General features: G+C 45.5%; 1 protein-coding gene across 6 annotated transcripts in view; it reads left to right on the top strand.

Annotated features, from left to right (window-relative positions):
* The window catches only part of AKAP13 (A-kinase anchoring protein 13), a 219,313-nt gene that overhangs the window by 100,731 nt on the left and 97,720 nt on the right, over nucleotides 1–20,862 (top strand). For 5 of the 6 annotated variants that reach the window (XM_068410072.1, XM_068410076.1, XM_068410075.1 and 2 more), the window contains 3 exons: nucleotides 422–605; nucleotides 12,186–12,375; nucleotides 15,781–18,673. In XM_068410072.1, coding sequence (XP_068266173.1) covers nucleotides 422–605; nucleotides 12,186–12,375; nucleotides 15,781–18,673 — 3,267 coding nt within the window. Of the gene's footprint in view, nucleotides 1–421; nucleotides 606–12,185; nucleotides 12,376–15,780; nucleotides 18,674–19,339; nucleotides 19,457–20,862 lie in introns of those variants that run through there. The other variant, XM_068410078.1, reaches the window with a different exon arrangement.

Genomic DNA, 20,862 nt, shown 5'->3' with positions numbered 1-20,862 from the left:
TAACAAAACTTGTCCATTCCTAAAACCTGATCCTGGGTGTGTGAGGAGAGGGCTTGGACATCTAGAAAAACCCACCTAACCATGCCAGGTTCTGTTTGGAAGCGATGCAGCTTGGTGGTTGCAGTGTCTGTTTATGAAACGGTGTTTTTTTCCTATTTGCTTCTGTGGTCAGTCTCACCTGGAGAAGTCCTGAGCACTTCCAGTCCCACCATAGCATGTCCTTCACTTTAAAGTACTGGTCTCTCTTGGATACTGGCAGCCAGCGTGTTTTTCCAGGTGCTGCAGGTTCCTCAGCTTTCAGGCTGTCAGCTCCATGCCAGCCGTTGTGTGTGGTGTGGCTGGGAGGTGAGGATACGGCATTCACCCAACCACAGCATACAAATTCCCATTTCTATTTTTTTTTCCTCTTCTTTCTTCCCAGAGAACATCCCTCGGGAGACACTGATGCATTTTGCAGTGAGACTGGGTCTGCTGCGGCTGACATGGTTCCTGCTTCAGCAGCCAGGTGGAAGAGGAGCTCTCAGCATCCACAACAACGAAGGGGCAACGCCCGTGAGCTTGGCCTTGGAGAGGGGCTACCAGAAGCTGCACCAACTTTTGACAGAGTAAGGATGATTTGACGGTTCCTCGGCTAGTTTTCCATTCTTTGTCATGCTTGCCTTTGCTGAACATTATCACTGAATAGTGTCTGAGAGCTGTACTCTGCCCCTAAAGGCAGTTTTTGTATAATTTCGCTTTTACCTCTCTTGCTAGCAACAATGGGGGCAGGTCCTCGGGGTTTAGGGGAAATGCAATACTATTGTTGTGTTCCCCTTGTCTGTTGCACAGTGTTCTGTTTCGAGCTGTCCCCTAAAGCCCAAAATGAGTCACTGTAATATCGACTAATTAAGACAAACCTTACACAAACACAAGTGAAAAAGCTTTTCTTCGAACAAGTACAGCTACCCAAAAGAGGGGAGCTAGCAGGCTTCATGGTGGTGGTTGGCTGTTGTGTTCATTCTTCAGAGATTTGGAGTTTTTTGGTTAAACGAAATAATGATAATTGTATTGAAATAAGGCAGCATCTTGTAGAGAATAGGTGTCTTACTGGTATAGGTAAAAATTTAGGTAAGAATTAATGCAAGTATTTAACAACAGAAACTGTTCTCTTTTGAGTGGTCATGAGAATCAGCCAGATCTTACAAACTCATAGCACGTAACTAGTGGCATGAGCATTTGCTGCAGTGTTTTATGAGGAATCCTTCAGAAGATGACAAGTTATTTTTGAATAGCAAATGTTTGGAGATCTAGCTTTAAAAGCTGAGGCTAATAAAGACAAGGAGCTTAAATAAGTCCCGAGGGGGCTGTTTGTAAAGGAGAAAAGATTTGGTCTGCATGTGTGTTATTCTGATGCCTGGTTCTCTTAAGCTTTTTATTAACTTTGGTTTTTTGAATTGAATTTTCAGAAAGTTGGGGTTTATGTTGAGTGATCCAATGTCATGTTTAGGAGTCTGCTGTATCACCCACATTATCACGCAACACTTCTCTGTTACGAATTGTAAATTATTCTGCTTTCTATAGTTGTTGAGTGGGGTGTTAGAGGGCAAAAAATATAATCTGTGCTGCTGGGGTGATTGCATTTAAGTCTCATCTTTAACAATTCTGCCAACCCCGTGCAAAGTGAGGGTGAAGCAGAAGGTGCAGGGTGGGACAGGAGCTATAGTACTCGAACCTTTCCTTCTGCCACCATTGGCTGGGATGAATACAGAGAAGATGACAGTGTTACGTTTTTCTCCATCAAGTTCAACAGTCGTACTGTGAAAACACATAACTCTCTTACAGACTATTCTGTAATATTGGAATGTGCAAATTCACCCTATAACTGCAGTGAAGTTCTCCAAGGTGAGACTAACCATGTTAACAGACTTACATACTGTCAAGAAGCTTAAGTTGGCCAAAACTTTATGATAGAAAGCTTAAGTTGGCCAAAACTTGACTATAGAGCTAACAGCAAATCCTGGAATCTGAACATGCATGAGTAGAGCTGCTAATTTAAAAAGAAATGGGAAGTAAACAAACCTATTACAACAGCTATTCATGTATTTGATGGAGTATTTCACAACTGGTTCCAATACTGGAATGGCAGTTCTTGCTCAGTGGAAAGAAAAAAGAAGAGTACGTGGATTACATGGCATTGCCCTCTGCCATTCACTTTAACGGATGCTGCTGGTGTAATCCAAGGGATTTCTCTGGTGACCTTTACAGTTCATCTTTGAAAATAAGACACTAGAAACTTCAGTAACGTTACCATCAAGATCCCAGATCCTGCTCTCCTTAGTATATCCTTAAACTGTTCATTATGGTTATTTTTCCTTCTGGACTGCTGGGTGGAAACATAATGTATGAACATCTGACAGCTATGCCCCATGTCCTGTGACTCTGAGAACCTTGCTATCTCCATGAAGCCCTGCAAACAGAAATCTCTGGAAGTTGTGGACCCCTTTTTTGATGTGTGGGATGGTGGTGAAGCACTGTGCTATGAGCTTGGGGCTGGCCAGAGCGGTGGGAGCACCGTGTGACATGGGGACCGTCACAGCCTTCCCCACGGGAGGGGTGGTAGCTGCGAAATGGACAGAGATTTCCCAGCAGAGATTTTTGTTGTGCTTAGCACCTTCTGCAACGGGATGGGATCAAGGCTTGAAAATCCCTATTGAGAGGAGAAATATTGAGTTTCAAAATATAGAAAAGCAGCCAAATTCCATGAAGAGAACGTATATCATTTCTGTGCTGTCAAAACACAATGGATACCGTACAACCTCTTTTCCGCACTCTGCTTGTGCGCACGCTGTATAATCCATGCACACAAATTTGGCATGCAGCTCGCACCACTCAGCAAAATACAGAGCAGCAACGCATGTTAGCGAGAGCCCATACAAAGGAGTCATTATTTTTACAAGTAATTAAACTGCACTTCGCCAAATAAATGAATGCAGTGTGTTTAGTGATGCATTATCCTTGGGGGGATTTTATTGTTCACTTGCTTGCTAATTTGCGGGACCCTGCATTTTACAATGATTCTCCCAGCCAGCATTGGGAAGGGTTGAAATTTTGCTGTAATTAGGATACAGTCATTACAAAGCAGACACAAAACCTTCTCCGTTGTTGCAGTTTTGCTGGGGTTCGGCTGCAAAGCAGCTTGATTCAGCTGCAGTGTAAATATTTTTCTCAAAAACTAGTTACACTGGTGACATTTTGAATTTCTGTTTATCAGATGAGCTTTCCCTTTTCAGCTGTTGCAGTTCTTCATGTAAAAAAATGGAAAACGCTTCCAATTTAAATTTTGCAACTCTTGAAGTCTTCCTTTCTGTAGCCTCGAGCTTGCACACTGGCTCTTGGATCCTCTGGCAGGAAAGGTGCACATGCTGCTGCTTTGGAGACCAAACTGAGGAGCTGCGAGAGAGTGCACGTAGGTTGGTGAAGATGGAGAGCAGGACGCCGATAGCAGTGTTTATTCATCTGTTGTGTATCGTTCCTAAGGGTGCTTGTTTTATCTTCAAGATTAAAACTGCACAGTAAACATCGTCCTGCGGTGCAAATTAATAGGACACTACATAAGGGTAGAAGTTTTTTAGGAAAAAAAAATATGTAAGGATTTTCTCTAGGAACGTTATTTGCTTGCTAGCAGCTTGGTTAATAGTTTGGGGTTTTTTTAAAATACATTTTAAATAAATTATCTTTACTTGCATGAAAAAGCTTTGGAAACTAGTCAGGTTGCATAGCCCTCTTCTGAGTTTCAACAATTTCTGAGTCTGGTGGGGGCGAATTGCAAAGCGAAGGGTCCTTCGTTGAAGCCTGTTACTTCCCTGTGTGTAAATTGGGCAACGCTGGCTGCAGGGCGTTGGCAGAGCTGGGCTGCAGAGAGGGCTGGCACAATGTATGAAACGGGGTAGTACGCACCGTGTGAGTAACTTGGCCTCTGCGATAGGACAGCTGCAGTTTGCAGTAGTTGATGTTTTCAAGTGCAGTTCGATGTAGTAATATAATCTGCCTGCCAGCTCCATGTTCTTCAGTGCTCTGTAAGGCAGGCGAGGAAAATGGCTCCAAGAAATACCGAGCGTGCAGAATTTCAGAGAAGTTGGAAGTGCCGCTTTGTAAAACAAACACTGATTTTATTTCTGATTTCATTTCTGCAGAACAGAGTTCTGTCTAGTAACCCCAAAGTATTGTTTTTTTCTCTGTGAAGCCAAATAAATGCTTGTAGTTCCTTCTCAGCTGAGAGCGTTTTATGTCCCCTGAAAAAGAGCAGGAAGAGTAGAGTAAAGCCCATAAAAAAACTCTCGCGTTTTTCTGATCCCTGCAAAGGAGAAGTTTCAGAGTTGTAACAGTCTCTGAGTTTTTTACTGTGATATTAGTTTTGATTTTGCTGGTTTCTCTGCTTGTTGCTGTGAAGCACCTCTGCACAGCTCTGGGATTGCTCTTCCTTCAAATCTCCTGGTAACAACCAGGTGGCTCAGTATGAGAAACTATAAGTCAGTACAAACCTATTTCCAAAATTAAACTGATTTAATTAACACACATGAGGAATAACTCACTGGTAGCAGAAGGGTTTTATGAATGTTTTGCAATGCATGATTATCACTTGCTATTGTTCTGATTTTACATAAGTAATTGGTGAAGTCTGTTCTGTAATCTCTGTGGTGCCTCTCAAATGAGGAAGCTTTTTCAGTAACTTTACTTTTATAATTGAATACACTTTCCTGCTTTTCTGAACCAGAGCTGCAAGAACATTTGCCTGATACCTCATTTCTTTGCACCCCAATTTAGCAAGTCCTTTAAGCATGTGTTTAATTTCAGAAACATCTACTTTGTGTTCATCAGAGAGTTTAAGCATGGTCTTAAAATTAAGCATTTCTTACAGTGCCCTATCAAATCGGGACAATAGTTAAAGATGGACATTTTTAATAGAATTTTGGTGTTAGGTTGTTCCATTAAATTCAGTCTTTGCGTAGGCAAAGAGCTGTCTGTGGTGCAGATGCTTTCCAAAATCTCTAGTTTCCTGGGGCTGTGAAAACATTGCTGACCGCTACAACTTCAGTGCCAGATCGTGGCAGCTGTATGTAAACAGGGTGCTTATACCACTGAGAATGTATAGGCTGAACCCCTGTGTTAACCCTTGCCGTTATTACGAGCTGGGAACTGCGTGCAAGGCTCTGAATCTCCCCTTGGTTACTTCAGTTCTCCCAGTATTTATTGGGAGCATGAGTAGGACACAGCTGGGGACATGCTGGTGGCCAGAAGGTTGCCATATTTTTTCATTTTATTTCTGGCTAAGCAGAGTCAGCAGCTGAAGAGTCTATTGAAGTAATGCTGATGTTTCTGCCTCTGTTCTTCTGCCCCAAAACAAGCAACAAATCCTTTTGATTACTATTCAGAGCACTGGGCAGTAGATTTAGGGTATGGCTTGCTATGGACTGGCAGGATAGGACAATAGTTGACTTTGTCTCTGTAAATCCTGGCACAAGATTAACATTTAAAGGGGAATTCAAAGATGTTAGAAGGGCAATGAGAGAGGACCCGACAAGAGAGGCGTGTGTTAAGAAGATGCTGTTGAGCTACGAAAGTGTGGGAGGAACAGTGATCTGGTTTTATGGCTATGTATTGCTGAACTTTACGATTATCATTTGAAACACTGTTGTTTAATTGATGATCATCCTGATTAGAAAGATGCTGAGGTGCTGTGAGTTTCTTCTGACCACAGCAGAGGAGCAAACTGGGAGAGGGGGGACAGGGGAACCAGGTGTGAACGTGATGGAGCAGGAAGAGTTTGTGTTTCCACCTACTCACCACTGCGTGCTCCAGCTTTTACTGGCTTCCTAATGTGTTCCCACATCCCTGTGAAGATTTGTATTTTCATTCGTTGGCTCCCTCCTCTCCTTTATTTTGTCTGTGTCCACCTCTGAATACAGAAGAGAGAGAAGTGGCTTTGTCCGTATGGTTGAAACAGCTTTTCATGGTCTCTGATATCCCACTTGGAAGCTGGACAGCCTGGGAGATGATGTTCATGTAAACAGGGCTGTGAGGAGGAGAAAGAAGAAGAGATAGGAGAAGATTTGGTAAGATAAGAAAATCATTCTGCCCCCTAGCAATCCTGATCTGGAGGTGATCCCAAAAATCACAGAGACCACAAGCCCTGAGCAGCCTTGTGTGGGTGGTAAGTGATTGTTATCGACCAGCTCCATTTCAGGATAAATTTAGAAAACATGAATAAGTAATTTCCCAGAACTGCTGTTTTTTTGGCCTCAGGCATGGGTTAGCTGGATACCCAGTTAGGATACTCGTATTTAGTCTCCAGAGCAGATCTGCCAGAAGTAGTGATGTTTGTAGCGCAAATGGAAGTTTGAACAGATTGCTATAGAAGAAGACTTTGTAAGCTGCTGTGTCAGAGGCAGCCAAAGCGATGGCTTCACCTTCGGGTTGTGTTACAGAGTCTGTGGTCACACTCGCTTGCAGCATGCGGAGATGTTGTGCAGAGACAAGTCTTGCTTCCATATCGCTTGTCCTGATCTAAGATGCTGTTTTTAGCTGTAAAGAAAACACTGCTTGATGAAGTAGTCTCCATGACTCTGCTTTGTATTTAAAATGCAACAGATGGCATCTGCTTTCTCTCTGAGTGCATTTCATAGATTCACCTTAAATTTCTTTTGTTTACTGATGTGACTCCAAGTTGATGTTGATGTACAGCTCCACATGCCAAGCAGGGTATCTTTCTTGTTAGATAAGACTATGAAAATAAAACAAATTGAAAAGTGCATTTAATAACAGACAGTTATTCTTATGGAATGCATATAATACTTCTTGGCAAATATAGTTGATGACCGTTTGTAGCTGTATATTTTTTTTTTTAATGTATAATTAACACTGGGGCCTAAGAAATGCTTGGGTTTAGGAGCACAGAGCCTTTGTGGTAGGACATACTGGACGTGCTCTCTTAGGATATGTGCGTCTGCAAACAGCTGTTGAAGAACTAAGCCACCTTTTCCTCTCTTTTATGATTTCCTACTGTATAGTGTGTTGATCAAAGGACTGAAAAGTTAGCATTAAATATTTTGAATCCAGTTGTTAAATATTTAATCTGATTTTGAAGGGTAGGTTATGCAATCCTGAATTCAGTTCAGCATCCGAACCCACTGCAGTTCATGTTTGTGCGAAGTGCTGTAAGGGATTAGTCATCATTTCTACATCGGGTGAAATTTAACTGTTTCCTTCAACATCAAAAGTATTCAAATTAGTGAGTGATCTATAAAGTTTTCTTATATAAGAAACTCTTTTTTTGTTGTTCTACTTTCCTGGAGCTTTTGAAACACTTGGAAACACCTGAAGTATGAATGCTGTGTTTGTTAAATATCTTTCAAATTTACACATGGTTGATTTGTTTTAACCCATTCTAGCACTTACTAGTTGTACGTGTTTTCCAAGTCTCGTATACAATGGCGTATTGATGGTTACAAAAGCAAGTAGGAGCAAGAAAGTGTTTGTGTGCACTAGCATTTAGTATATCACTAAAGACTGTGGGTGCAAAGTTGATCATACATATGCAAAGCCTCTATTACCCCAACACTTCTACAAATAGTGTTGAAGTACTATTTGTCAAATTTCTAAGATGTCTTTGTTTTAGATGCTGGTAACTGCATTAAGTCTGGATGCTGGGTTTTCACAGGAGGGATTGTTGGCTTGATTTAAATTGCCTGTGCTACGGTCGTGTTGTGCCATCACCACCAAGTCCAGCATCCTGTCCCAGGAGGCACTGTTCCTTCTTTATCCCAGATCACAGTCTGTCAGATCTAGTATTTTCAGTGTGATATTATAACAACAATAATAATTCAGAATTTAAATAAGGATGTAAGATTAAAATTCAGTTTAGTTTTTATTTGCCTTACAGATAAGAGCATCTAAATTCTTGCATTTCCTAGCTTTTCACTGCAACCATAATACTAGGGGCTTTGTTTAATTTAAGAAGAAAAAAAAAGTGCTTTTTTTTTTTTCTTTATCACGTGAATCTAGGGGCTGATGCTTTCAGCATAAACTTACAGCTGTTGTCAGGCTTGCAGTAAGATCAGAAGAGCTGGCAACGCTGCTGAGTTTGTTTTGTTTCAGCCAACGTCCAGCTCAGAAATCTGGAGGGGATATCCCCAGGAAATAACACCTTGAGTTCCCACACCGCCTTCCCTGCCCCTTTGTAAAACTGTGGGATAAATCTTCCTAACACGAGGTTCTACTTAACCTACTGAGGCTTTTTTGTTCCTCTTCTGATCTCTCCCCCTCCACTTCCTCTCCCGTTCATTCAAAACCTGTTATCTCTGTACCGGCAAACACGCCTGCCAGGAGCACCGGCACCGCCAAATTTCAAACCGTTTCTGCAACTTTTGAAGGCGGGCAGAGCTTTTACTTGGGTTTTCTGTTCTCCCTTTCTCACTTATCTTCCCTCTTCTTAAAGATACCTTGCCCATATCTGCAGGAAGCCCGGAGCCGTGCTGTGTCAGTGCAGACTTTCCTCTCCCTCTTTCCGCCACTCGCTGGCTCGGGGCCATCCTGTCTGCTCCACCGCGAGATGAGAAGAGATTCAGCACACGAGTACAGTACAGCTCCTCCTTCGCCAGGGACAGGTCTGCTTGGGCGATGCTGAGAGGTTTAAAAACCACTGCCTGTCGTCTTGTCTTATGTGCCAAATGGGCAGGGGGTGATGATGTGGCTTAAGCAATCTAATCAGCTCCCAGATCAAGCAGGACATGGCCTGAGAGTATTTTGGAAGCTTTGTTTGCTTCTCCTCTCACCCCGTTTGGGGTTGGCATCCTTCTTTGAGCCACCTTTCCGTGGATGAAGGGCTGGCTGGTAAGTCTGTCCTTTGTTGAAGCCAGCAATTTCCCTTTTGGGTTTACATCTGTGGGACAGAAGACTGCAGCAGAAGCAGCAGGGACCAGAGCTGGAGGACTTCTTCCAGGCTCTTTCAGTGAGAGATGGCATAGCTGTACCAAGGGTGGAGCTAGTGAACGCTGTCAGCCTTACCAGTCAGTCCTTGCTTTTTTAACCAAGCAAGATACTTTCTTCTGCAAAAGTTGGGCTCATAGATGATGCCAATGGAATTTTCAGTTCACTGATATCTTTTACATATTTTGATGGGAAGCTGTTGAAAAGGGAGACTGAGAAAGAATTGACCCAGGATGGTTAAACCTCATAAGAAAACAGATTTCCCTTGTTGCTGGCAAACTGCAGCAAGCCGAATTTTTGTGCTGAAAAGAAGCAGATTTTCAGACTTCTTGAATGCTGGAGTTTCTATGTACATTTTTGTTAATAAATCTTCAGTAAATATTTGGATATCTGTTTTTATCTCCTAGTAGACCAGCTTGTGTATGTAATTGTATACAATTACTGCAGAAATTCCTGATCTGTACAAAATAAGCATCTTTCACAACCAGGGAGTACAAAATACATGACTGCAAAGTTTTTTTTTTTCCTGGAAGAAAGTGTGCTTTCATCATCTCTTAATGAAACCCAGGGCTTGCAGTGAGACATGCAGGAGAGGCACAAACAGTTAAGCTCCATGTATGAAGGCAAATGTGCAGGAGCATCTTCTCATGTGAGCTGCGTGCCCTTGGAAGCAATCGCCTGAAGAACAGAAATAGCAGCATGCAAACAAGTTGACGCTTGCGAATACCCGTTTGTCCTCTCTGCTGCAGGCCATCAGTGCCAGGATGCAGCATTGTATGAAAGGGATGATCTGAAGGCATCAATAGATTGAGCCATCCACTGCTTTGCTGCTTAATTTTGTGCAACATAGGTGACTGCTGCTAAAAATGAGAGCTTGGAGTTTGTAGCTGGCTGGATGTGAGAAAGTTCTTGTTTTTTCAAAAGGTTTCAAGCCCTTTATAGAGCGTAACACAGATCAACAGCTTGAGTATGAAAAGAAATTGCTGTCTTTGTAAGCAGAAGTGATTATTTGATCTGTCTGGGCCGTGTGAAGGTGGCAGATTGCAAGAGGGGTGGGCGCGCTCATGGTGTTGCAGGGGACCGTACTCGCCTGTCATCTCGCTCCAGATTTTGAGGCTTTTGAAGTTGCTGAGGGTCCTTTAAGGCTCAAGTCGTGCAGGCTGCTTTGTGGGTGCTGATTTGAAGATGCTCGTAAGTGTACTTGAAGCTGATGAGAAAGTGGAGCAGACTCATCACGCTCGGTTCTTTAATCCAGCTGATGTTTTCCCCATGAGTGGGTGAACATGGGTTTTGTGCTGACTGCCTCGTTGTACTCTGAGAGTGGCCCTGAGTACAGTAGTTTCTCTCATATGACAGCTGAAAAGAAAAATACTCCAGACAGAAATGTCTGTGTTTCTTTGAGAAAAGAAGGTCATTTGTTTGGTCACTTGTAATGGCTCAGTTGACTTCAGTGCCTCCACGGATTTATACTAATCGCCATCAAAAACTGTTCGCTTCCTTCTGTTTCTCCGTAGAAATATTGATTCTGTTTAAATCAAGACTAATTCTACTGAAGTAAATTGAGGTAAATGGTGGTGAATGGTGGAAGACATAGTTTTGCTTTGTCTGAATTTCCTTGCAGATTTAGCCCAAAATGAGTCACAGGAGGGGGCGGGTGGTTGTGCAGGGGCAGAGCGGGGACAGCCGCTGTCACCACCATCATCTGCACAGGTTTCTTTGCTGTGTGACGAACCATCTGCCCATTTCCCTACCCTGCTCTGACAATTTCCCTACCCTGCTCTGCCCATTCCTGTTGCCGGTCGTGGTATCGGTTGCTCGTTACGACTTTGCTTTCTAAATTGCGTGGCTTCCCAGAGAGGTAGCTCTGTGGTTTGCATTTGCCCATTAGAAAGGTTTGCTACTTTTAAAGGAAGAAACCAGTTGGTGAAGATGCTGCAATCTATGTGTAATTTTCCCTGGTTGATGGTATACATTTGCTGTATATCTACTTTCTTTGATTCCTAATTATTTGCATACAATCACAGCCCTGTCCCTTCTAGGGCAATCTGTAGCTGTACTGCAAAGGGACATCTGGGGATGCCTGTTGTGATGGGAGCTGGTCTCCACAACGGGGAGGGGACATGCTCTCAGCTGGGGCTGGCTCTCAGTAGATGCATCCCTAGTGAAAGGAAAACAGAGAAATTTCCATTTCTCACCCCCCTGAGCAGGTCAGCATAAGCCCCTGTTCCCATAACGTTCCTCCTCGGCTCCACATCTCTCCCGAGGGATGTGGTGCTCGAGAGGGTGCTGTGTGGGCCGCTCTGTCCCAGAACAATTGAAACATATTTTGAGTTTCCTGAATCAGTTCTGATCCAAAAGATCTGTAAACCTGAAGCTTTAGATGAACACCTCGATAAGACACGTTTCCTCATGCCCTTAAAGTAGCAACAACGCAGCCTCTGTGCAGCTCGGTGAGACCTGAAGAATTACTGCTTTGAGTTGCAAGGCTGTGCAAAATCAGGGTTTGACATTCAAAGAGAGATGACTGAATGGAAACTTCTATTTAATACATGTAACTGCTGAGTTATTTTTTCATTCTGATCTACAACAGCATCTTTTTTTCCTTCCTTTCTGTTTGATTGGTAAAAAGGAAATCCGTGATACTGCTGCAGAAGGACAGCTGTCTCACAACATTGACATCATCTTGCACAGAAGCAGTTTCACAGAGCAAAGCTAAATTCATCTCAGGAGTGAAAAAATTGCTACGATTTGATGGCTGTTGGGTGTTTGTGAAGCAGCGTGCTGGTTTCGGTGTAGAAGTTGTAGCATCTGTATCATGATAATCCTCATTCCTTCTAGCTTCTCCCTCTGCAGTTCTGTCTTTCAGGTGTCTGTTTTTCTGCAAGAGCTGCTTTGATGATCTTCATCTGCAATAAATTCCATTTTGAAAAGCAATTGTTATGCCCTTTGCTGCTAGTCTCTCATAGTCTGGGGGAAAAAAGCACGTCTCTCTGGTTGAGAAGGACCTTGTGAAATAAAGCTTGTGGCATTAACTCTAAATCACATTAATTTTCAAGAACGAGAAGCGTGCGTGTGTATTTGTCTGTCTGGCCCTGGAGCCGGTGCTCTGTTTCGCTCGGGCCGTTGATTAGATGACTGTCCAGAGTGAAGAACAGCGTGTGTGTCCTGCAATGCAGCATCCCTCCTCGCCTGCAGATTAACCCGCGCTTGTTTTATTGCAGAGAGGAAGCCAGGGAACCGGACTCCTGGAGCACCTTGTCTCACACCGTGCACTCAGGGGACTACAGTGTGAAGCACCACCGCGGGCTCGATGTTTACATGCTGACGGCTGAAGCCAAGGATGGGGTAGCGGCCAGCTTGGAGAGTGACATACGGCACCTTCAGATGCACATGCAGAGCCACCAGCACATGGTAAGGAAAAGGCTGAGATGATGAAAGAGAAATGGAACTGGCTGGTTGCTGCCTCACAAGCAGCCTGGCAACTGGGGAGGACTTCCCCATGTAGGCACCCTTCAGGGTGTATTTACCCTCAATGTTTTCTCTGGGTGTCATTAGCAAACATCCAGGTGGACACCTGCCTATTTTCTTCTCATTTGAGCATGGGGGAGATATGATAAAGCTGTACTAGGCAGCAGTGCAGCTTTTCTCTCTCAGAAGAGAAGCAGGCTTGGGACTGTGCAATGCTGGCTTTGCTTGGCCTTGTGGGCTCTCTCTGCTCCCAGCTCCTGCTTTCTCCATTAGGCTGGGACCCACTTGGATGGGCAGGGAAACCTCCCTGGAGGTGGACTGTCCCTCCAGGGTGTCTGGCAGCCATCAGACAGCATAAGGCAGGCTCTGGAGCAGGGCTGAGTCTTGTGGGGGCTGTGCACGGTGGGTATGTCTCTCTTCAGATGGCAAGTTCAGGGTCAGAGAGGAGACTGGGGGAAAGTCGCTGGGGCAGGTGCTGGAGAAAACAGCTGTTTCTGTAGCACCTCAGTGTAGGACTCAGGAGGACGAGCCCGCCCTGGCCATGTGGGGTGTGTGTCCTTGGTGGTCCCGTCGCTGCGCTCCTCTTGGACCCCATGGTGGTTGGACCCCAGGAGCCATGGGGCTTTGGAAGGGCTTCCTCTCGCTGCTTTAAAATAGGTGCCGCAGAGACTGTTGGGATGGGAAGGTGAAACAGTGGGACACTTCTGTGCCACTTCTCAGAAACACCCACGCATCTTGTGCAGCTGGCATCACTTGTGGTGTTCCTTCATCAGCTCATACATCCGCTGTCACAGAGGTGTGGGATCTAAACAAGAGGATGTCTTTGTTCCTTTAAGGAAGGGGACAATCATTGTCTGCAGGCAGTGGCTAGGGGGATGTTCAGAGGTGTGGGGCACCCTGAGCTGTTTTCACCCTTCCCTGGGCGCCTGAGATGTTAACTACTCCCAATCTCAACAGGAACTGGTGGCATGAGTGGCAAACCCAGGCTAACTGTGAAATCGCTTCCCCTTTCCTTCAAAAGACGCTAAAGCACGGCCGGCATATCCAGCTCGCTGCTTGTTTGCTCGGGTGCATGCCAGACGGGTACATTTTGCCTGACAATGAAATCAGAAAAGGCTATGTTTAGACTTTTTCTTTCCAGCACTGTTTCACTTCACATCTAATCTGATTTGAATTTGGAAAGCAGCCCTGTAATTATTTCATTTAGGTTCATTTCGGGTCAGTTAAAAGCCAGTTGGCTTCCTTTGGAGACAGCTCTATTTTTCAGGCTATCAGTGGAGTGACTTCACCGTGAGGATGCTGGGGCTGCCATGGCCCTTTCTTTTGAAAAACTTGCTTGTTCCCAAGCAAACGTCACTGTTGTCTGTGTCTGTTCATCCTGGCTGTGTTGTCTCTGTCTGTCCGTCCTGGCTGGGAACCAGCAGCGTGGTCTCCATGCTCTGCTGCAGCGTTACAGCCACCAGACGGCCGGCACGCTGTTTGATCCTGTTTGTTTGCCCTTGCAAAAAATAGCTGCAGCCTGTGGGTAGTCGCACGCAGAGCCCTGCGTCCCATCCCTGGTGCTGCATGGTGGATGGAGATGCCGTGCTGCCTGCCTCCGATGCTCACCTGTCTTGGGATGCCTCCGAAACAGGGAGCTCTGGCATAGGTGACGGCACGTACGGGAGCTGGGTAGCAGGATTCTTTTAAATAGGAGATTCATGGCAAACACCAGAGTTAGGTTTAGTGGTCTGTGATGCAGTGATTCAGTGATGGTGCTCGTCGTTTGCAAACCTCAGAGTGTGGAAAGACGAATAAATGCAATATCCTCAACGTAGCAGTGATGATTTTAGCCACTATTTGCATATGCAATACCCAGAAGTTCCCTGTGATGCAATAGTTGATGTACTGGCCGTTTTACTATTCAGGGAGAAAAGGGGTGTTTAAGCTGACATTTTTGGTATGAAATTCTGTTTCTCTGAGAACTAGAGTCAAACAAAATTTGCAAGGACCTGGTTTCAGGCTTCTAGGATGCATGTATTTTTTGAAGTATTTTTACAAATAAATGCAAAAAATAACAAGTTTGAAATAGTTCAGTAGAGTTTTGTATTTTTGGAGAGTCACAGACACTTACAGAGAAACCAAGGTGACCTCTGAAAGCCTACGGTGCAAAACCCCAAGCCTGCCACAGAAAATCAAAGGAGGTCTGTGGGGTGTACATCGAAGGACCGAGGTCGCTTGTTAATTTAACAAGTCACTTTTTCTAAGCTGTGAACATTGATATGCAGCAAAGAGAATAAAAAAGAAGATATTGAAACAGATGAGTCTTTTTAAGTAAAGGTTTGCTTGTATCAATCTATAAAAGCTTAAAGGGATCCATGACGAAGCAGGTGCTCTGGAAGGAAAACGCAGATCAGAGAGGAATTGAGTATGTTGCTACTGTTCCACGATAATGCACATATCAATTTTAATAGTATGTCATAATTTTCAAATTTCTATTTCTATTTAGGAAGTAAATTTCAATTATTTCATTGTGCATGCAATTCTCAGGAATATATTAGATGATTAGTTCAGTCCTAGGAGTAGGAGACAAGTGGCAGTGTTTGGACATCATCAGCCAATTCCCGTGTCTGAAGTAGCCTTTCCATCAGTATAGAGAAAATTGAGCAACGCTGATGAGAACTGGGGAGTGCCGTTGGGCAGGGATCTGCAGGTGCTCTTAAGCAGCATTTGCTCAAGCCCTTTGGGAGACGTGACTGGTATATGTTTGCGCTATTTGGTAGATTGAATTCTGCTGTTTACTGATCTTGAATTTAAGTGTACTTAAGGATTATGACTACAGCTGCTTGAAGGACAATTACAAAGATTACAACTCTTCTCAGTGGTTTTTAGATGGTGTAACAAGGGTGTAGAGGGACAAAATACAGCTTCAGGGGGTTCAGGCTTGCTGTTAGGAAGAGCTCTTTCATGGGAGGGTGGTGTGGCATGGGAGCAGATTGCCCAGAGAGGTGGTGGGTACTTCATCATCAGAGGTTATGGGGACTCAACAGGACAAAGTCGTGGCTGACCTGATGTCGCATTGGTGATAGTCCAGCTTCAGGCAAGAGGTTGGACTAGATGACCTCCAGATGCTTTTTCCAACCGATGTTTCTATCATTCTAATAATTTCAGTATTACTGCATAACAAAACCAATGTGTAAAATACCCGCTGCAGTATGTTTCTAACTCTGTCCCAGGGGACACCAGGTAGAAGTACAGAGGGAGCAGGAGTTGCATCAAATAGGATTATGTAGATATAGATCTTGTAGATGGTGGAAACAGTGTAAATGTGTGACAAAGCAAAATAATTTTCTTTTTGTCTTTTTACAGAGTTTAAGGCAGCAGACAGAGCCTGTACTGGGAGGTTCTGGAGACAGCTGTGCTAAAGGAGCAGAGCCAGATGGTCACCCAGCCACTACCTCTCAGAACCTAGAAGAAATGGCAACTGAAGGAAGGCAAGAAAGTCCATCTGATCTGGTTCACCTGGACATCGAGCAGCTCTCAGACCAAACCCACCAGGAGGAGAAATGCAAGGGCGGGAGTTTGGGAGATTTTAACGATGCCCCAAATGACTTGCAGGGCCTGGGGGATGCAAAGAGCCCAGAGTGCTTTTGTGAAACTAAAAACACAGTGACGTTGAGTAAAAAGGAAGAGGAGGGGCCAACCTCTGCTGAAGGCTCTGGGACGATATCGGAGGAGAAGGACTGCACAGTGAGCTTCTGTGCAAGTGTAAACGGTGCCGTAAATCTTCCATCCTGTGGAAATACAAATGAGGAAGCTGGAATGACATCTGCTGGAGTTGGTTTGGATCAAGCTGGCTTGTGCGGTAAAGATAGTCCCCATCAGGAAGTGCAAGCTGCTGAGGAGCGTGCAGCTGACAGTACTGTTACTGTGGTTGAAGCTGCAGGCGAAGCCCCAGCTTCCTTGGAGGGCGTGGATGTGGCTATGGGCCAAACTGAATGCAGGAACTGTACGAGTGCAGCTGAGAGGGCTGTGGGCCAGCAGCAGGTAGAGGATGGGATGGCTAAAGCCAGTGAAAGGAGGACTGCAAGCCTAGAAGAGCAATCACCAGCTAAGGAAGAGTCAGCCAGTGCTGCTCAGCCCTTACTCAGTGGTTTTAATGGCACTGAGTGTGCAGATGAGGAGGATGCAAATATGGGAGTGGTACCGGCATGTGACAGTACGAACGCAGATGGTGGCACTGGTGATCTCTCTGACATTTGCAAGACTGGCGATAACAAAGAGACTGGAGTGGACTCATGCATTGATCAGGTAAACAGTGGCTTCTTGGAAAGCCAAGGCAATGCCTGTGTTACAGTGAGGCAGGATGCCACTGCGAGTGCCGGGGCAGCATTGCCAGCAGTGAATGGGGTGAAGGTTCCCACGTGTGCATCAAAACTTGGTCCTGGTTTGGAAATCCAAGGCAGCGAGGAGCAAGAAGATCAGGTGGAAGCAGGTTACACAGATGGGAAATCCAGTTCGCCCTCACTGGAAGACAGTGTGGAAACTGATGGCCCTGAAAACGATGATGTTGATGGATCTAATCAAAGCAGCACAGAACCTGCGTCTGGCCAGGAAAGCGGTAAGATCACTGAACGTGGTGAAGCAATGGAGGGCAGCGAAGCCCCTGAAGAGGAGCCAGCAGGAACTGATACCAGCAGCAGCGGAGATGGAGGAAGCGTAGATTCTGCAGACGGAGGTCAGGAAGTTGCTAGCTGTCACCCTTCTGCTGATCAAACTGTCGTTACAGATGAAATGGGCGACAGCTTAAAACCGGACACTGCTCAAGAGAGCAAACGTGAGCCTGCATCGCTCCCTCCAGAGGATACGAGCACATGCCTGGCCGAAAAAGAGCCTGCACAAACTGAAGCAGAGATAGCAGAGAGTGCTTCGGAGCAGGGAGGGCTGAGCAGCGAGATGAAACCACTTGCTCCCCTGCCCAGAGGACAGGGACTGGCTGCGAGTCAAGAGGCAGATGCTGTGGTGGCACCTCCCGGGCAGGAGGCAACTCTGCAAGGTAGCGACCCTGGATTAGCTCTGGGTGCCAGGGGCGCAGACTCTGCGGAGGATAATTTAATAGGCACACCCTCTGTAATTCGTAATGAAGAATCCAAACAAAACCAGGAAGCGGTGGCGGCGACGGTGGCAGGCTTGGCAGAGCTCGCCCAGCAGCACGGTGGGGAGCATGGCAGGGTAGCTGCTGGAGCTGGCTGGCCTGGGGACCATGCGGGGGACGAGGGCTCTCCGGAGCAGAGCCTCTTGCAGCAGGCCGAAGGAGGCAAAGCTGAGCCTGAGCAGGAGGCTTGTGCAAGTGGTGAGGAGCAGGTTTTGTCAGAAGAACTTGCTGCTGCTGTTGTGAAACCCTCTGCCTGCAGTCAGAGGGGGCCTGTGGCAGGCAGAAGCGATGTGGATACTGGGCTGAAAGGGACAGTCCCTGCTGAAGAAGTGTGCGAGACCGGGGCAGTGGATGCAGGAGAAGGCGCCGTGCACGAACCTGCATCAGCAGGCGAGTCACTGGGTGTGGAGAGCGACCCATGTCCGGATGTGGGGCTGAACCGAGAACATGATCCCAGTCAAACCCAACAGCAAATCTCCCCACACATCAGCACCCCTGAATTAAAGGATGCTTCAGAAGTGGGAGCCCCGAGTGATGCCTGTGAGGGTAAGGAAATGTTAAGGCCCATGGCAATAACCGCCATCGCAGCGTATGCGGAAGAGCAGGAGGACATGGAAAGCGTGCTTCCCCGGGCCGCGCTTCAGCCCATCGCAGAGGAGCCCACGTGCGACAGCGACTCCAGCACTGACACTGTTTGTCCGGCCAGTGAGAGCAATGCTGGTCCCGCTGCGAAAGCAGCTCAGGAAGAGGTCTTGGCTGAGCCCGATGGAAAGCAAAGCCGAGCTGTACCCGAATCGCCCTTCTCACCGTGTTCATCCCATTTACATGCTGTTGAGTCACTGGAAAATGTGGGAGTAAAGAGTTTGGTTTCGACAGACGATGGCTCCTCTCTGGATAAAGTTCCTAAAATGGTAAAAAGTTTTGATGCGGTGGTTTTTGCAGCAGAGACGCCTTGTTCCCCTGAATTACCAGCCGCAGAAAAAGTGGGGCTTGAGCCCCAGTCGGCAGTGGATATGGGAGCCAGCCTTAATGGAGAAGTGGATTTAAGTTCCTCGACAAAGAAGGGGAATGTCAGCCTGGCAGTGCAAGGAGTGGAGCCCGTTACAGGTAGGAAAAAGGAGTTTGGTTTCCTACTTTCTATTTTTTTCTCTGTAAGTGTGCCTCTAGCATCTCGTCAACGAAGGAAGGGAAATAAGAGCAGGAGGCCTGCCTTGCAGGGGAGGTGTGGGTGTTTGAGGGTTTGTCTTCTGAGAAAGAAGAAATCTGAAGTTACATGTTAAAACCTTCAGTTCAAGTGCATGTTGCTTGGCTGGCACTGGAGGTAAGGACGGGACTTCATCTCCTATGAATTTGTGCAGAAGAATTTCTAGCACGTGAATCCTCCCTAGAGAAGGAATGAATGGGAGGGAGATATTTGGATTGCCTGTCTTCAAGTTACACGTTTTCACGTGGGCCTGAGGGTTTATTTGCTTAGTGCTATTCCTTCGCCTCTCCCCTTTATTTTTGTGAACGTGGAGTCAGAGGGTACAACGAGGCTCTCTTCCATTTTTTTTGCGCGTCTACTTGAAACAGCTGCCTGTGTCCTTCTGAACTGCGCAAAGCCACTTCCTAATTGGCGGTATTAGGTCATTTAAAAAAGCCAGAGAGCCCTACCCCCACCGCCTTTTCCGGGCTGCAAAGCTTTTTTGTCAGGCAGAGCAGCCGGTGGTGTTTTCCAGTGCATTTAAGCAGTACTGGAACTCAGATGATGAGTTTTGCTTGCTGCTGTCGGCTGGGAAACGGGACTGGCATTCCCCGCGGATGAGCAGTGATGGGGGAGAGCGGTGGCACTTGGGGGACAGCGTAGACCTCTGGTGCCGTGTGACAGGAGCTAATAGAAAACGTCACCAGGTAACTCCAAAAAGGGAAATAAAGGGATAAATTGAATGAAAGAGAAATGGGTTTGTTGCCTCAGCCTGGAATTAACTCATAGGTGAATTTGCTGCTGAAGCATGGAGCTAATCTGATCTTTATATTCCACCTGTTCAGGCAGCTGTTAAATGGAAGCAGCTGAACTTTTCCAGTTGCCATTTTTTTCTTTGCTGTGAGGAAGTGATACGGTGCCTCTTGCTTTCCCAGCACCAAACGAACAAACAAACAAAACATTTAAACAATTAAAAAAAAACCTGCCATGATATAAATCATGAAGTTGTAAAGCTATAAACCTGTTTCACTGCTTTAATGCTGGGAGCTGTTTCTTCAGTCTAAATGGGGTGATGGCAGAGGATTTATTCTGATATGTGATAGCAGAATAACTGGGGGCAGGGGAAAGGATTGATTTTTTGGGGAGGTCAGTGGTGGGTCCAACAAATCTTTTTTTCATTGAGTTCAGGATTTGTAGATAGTTTGTGTCGAGAGATAACCAGTAAACATTAGTCAGGAGATCATTATTAAATAAGTAGAAAGATTTAAAGGTGGATTAGAAAGCTGTTTTCAGAAAGAACCTATTTTAGTGCTGTGGGGATTGACAGTTCAATAGGATGGGAGTGGCTGTGAGTCAGTACCTGGCAGGGCTCCGTTCCTCTGGGAGCCTCCCGCTCTGCCGGCTTTGGCCCTACGGTCCAGGTCTTTATTTCCGATTGGATTCTTGAAGGCATGATGTTGTCTAGGCAAGGTTTTAAAAGGAGAAGGGACTGAACAGTCCAATAAGGTAGTAACTGAAGTAGGAAAGTAATATCAAGGCATCATTCTGTGTTAGAGTATGGAAAGCGGGGGGAAAAAGGAGGTAATCTGTTACTGATTTAAAATACCGAAGGATTTAGGGCTAAATGGTCTTGGAATGCAATGCTCTGATGTCTCCATAAGGAATAATTGTTTATTTGCAATGGGATGCTACACAAAGCAAAATTTCAGCTGGAATATCTTCTCTTGAAGAACTTTAGGATTGCTCTGAGGCAAAACACTAGGGAAGCCCAAATAAAATACTAGCTTAAAGCAGAGACGAGTGACTGCTATGATATTTAAAATATTTCTGAAATTCACCTCCTATAAAGCAGCATCTAGAACTCTGATATGGCAGTAATTCAAGAGAACAGATTTATTATTATTGTTGCTGTCTCCATTCTTCATGTCGCTGTCTAAGCTTTGGGCAGCGTGTTTTGTGTGCTAGCTCAGTGACAGCCGTCAGTTCTTCTTTGCTGTGTGAGTGCTGAGGAGTTTTCCCTGCAGCCTGGGTTTGTACAGAGTGTTTTGTAGCCACGCAGGAGTCATCAGTGCTCAGAATGAATCAGATCTTTTTTCTATAGACTACAATAAAG

The sequence above is a fragment of the Nyctibius grandis genome, chromosome 11, assembly GCF_013368605.1.
Source record: "Nyctibius grandis isolate bNycGra1 chromosome 11, bNycGra1.pri, whole genome shotgun sequence".
Lineage (NCBI taxonomy): Eukaryota > Metazoa > Chordata > Aves > Nyctibiiformes > Nyctibiidae > Nyctibius > Nyctibius grandis.
This window is presented reverse-complemented; position numbering and strand designations above follow the sequence as displayed.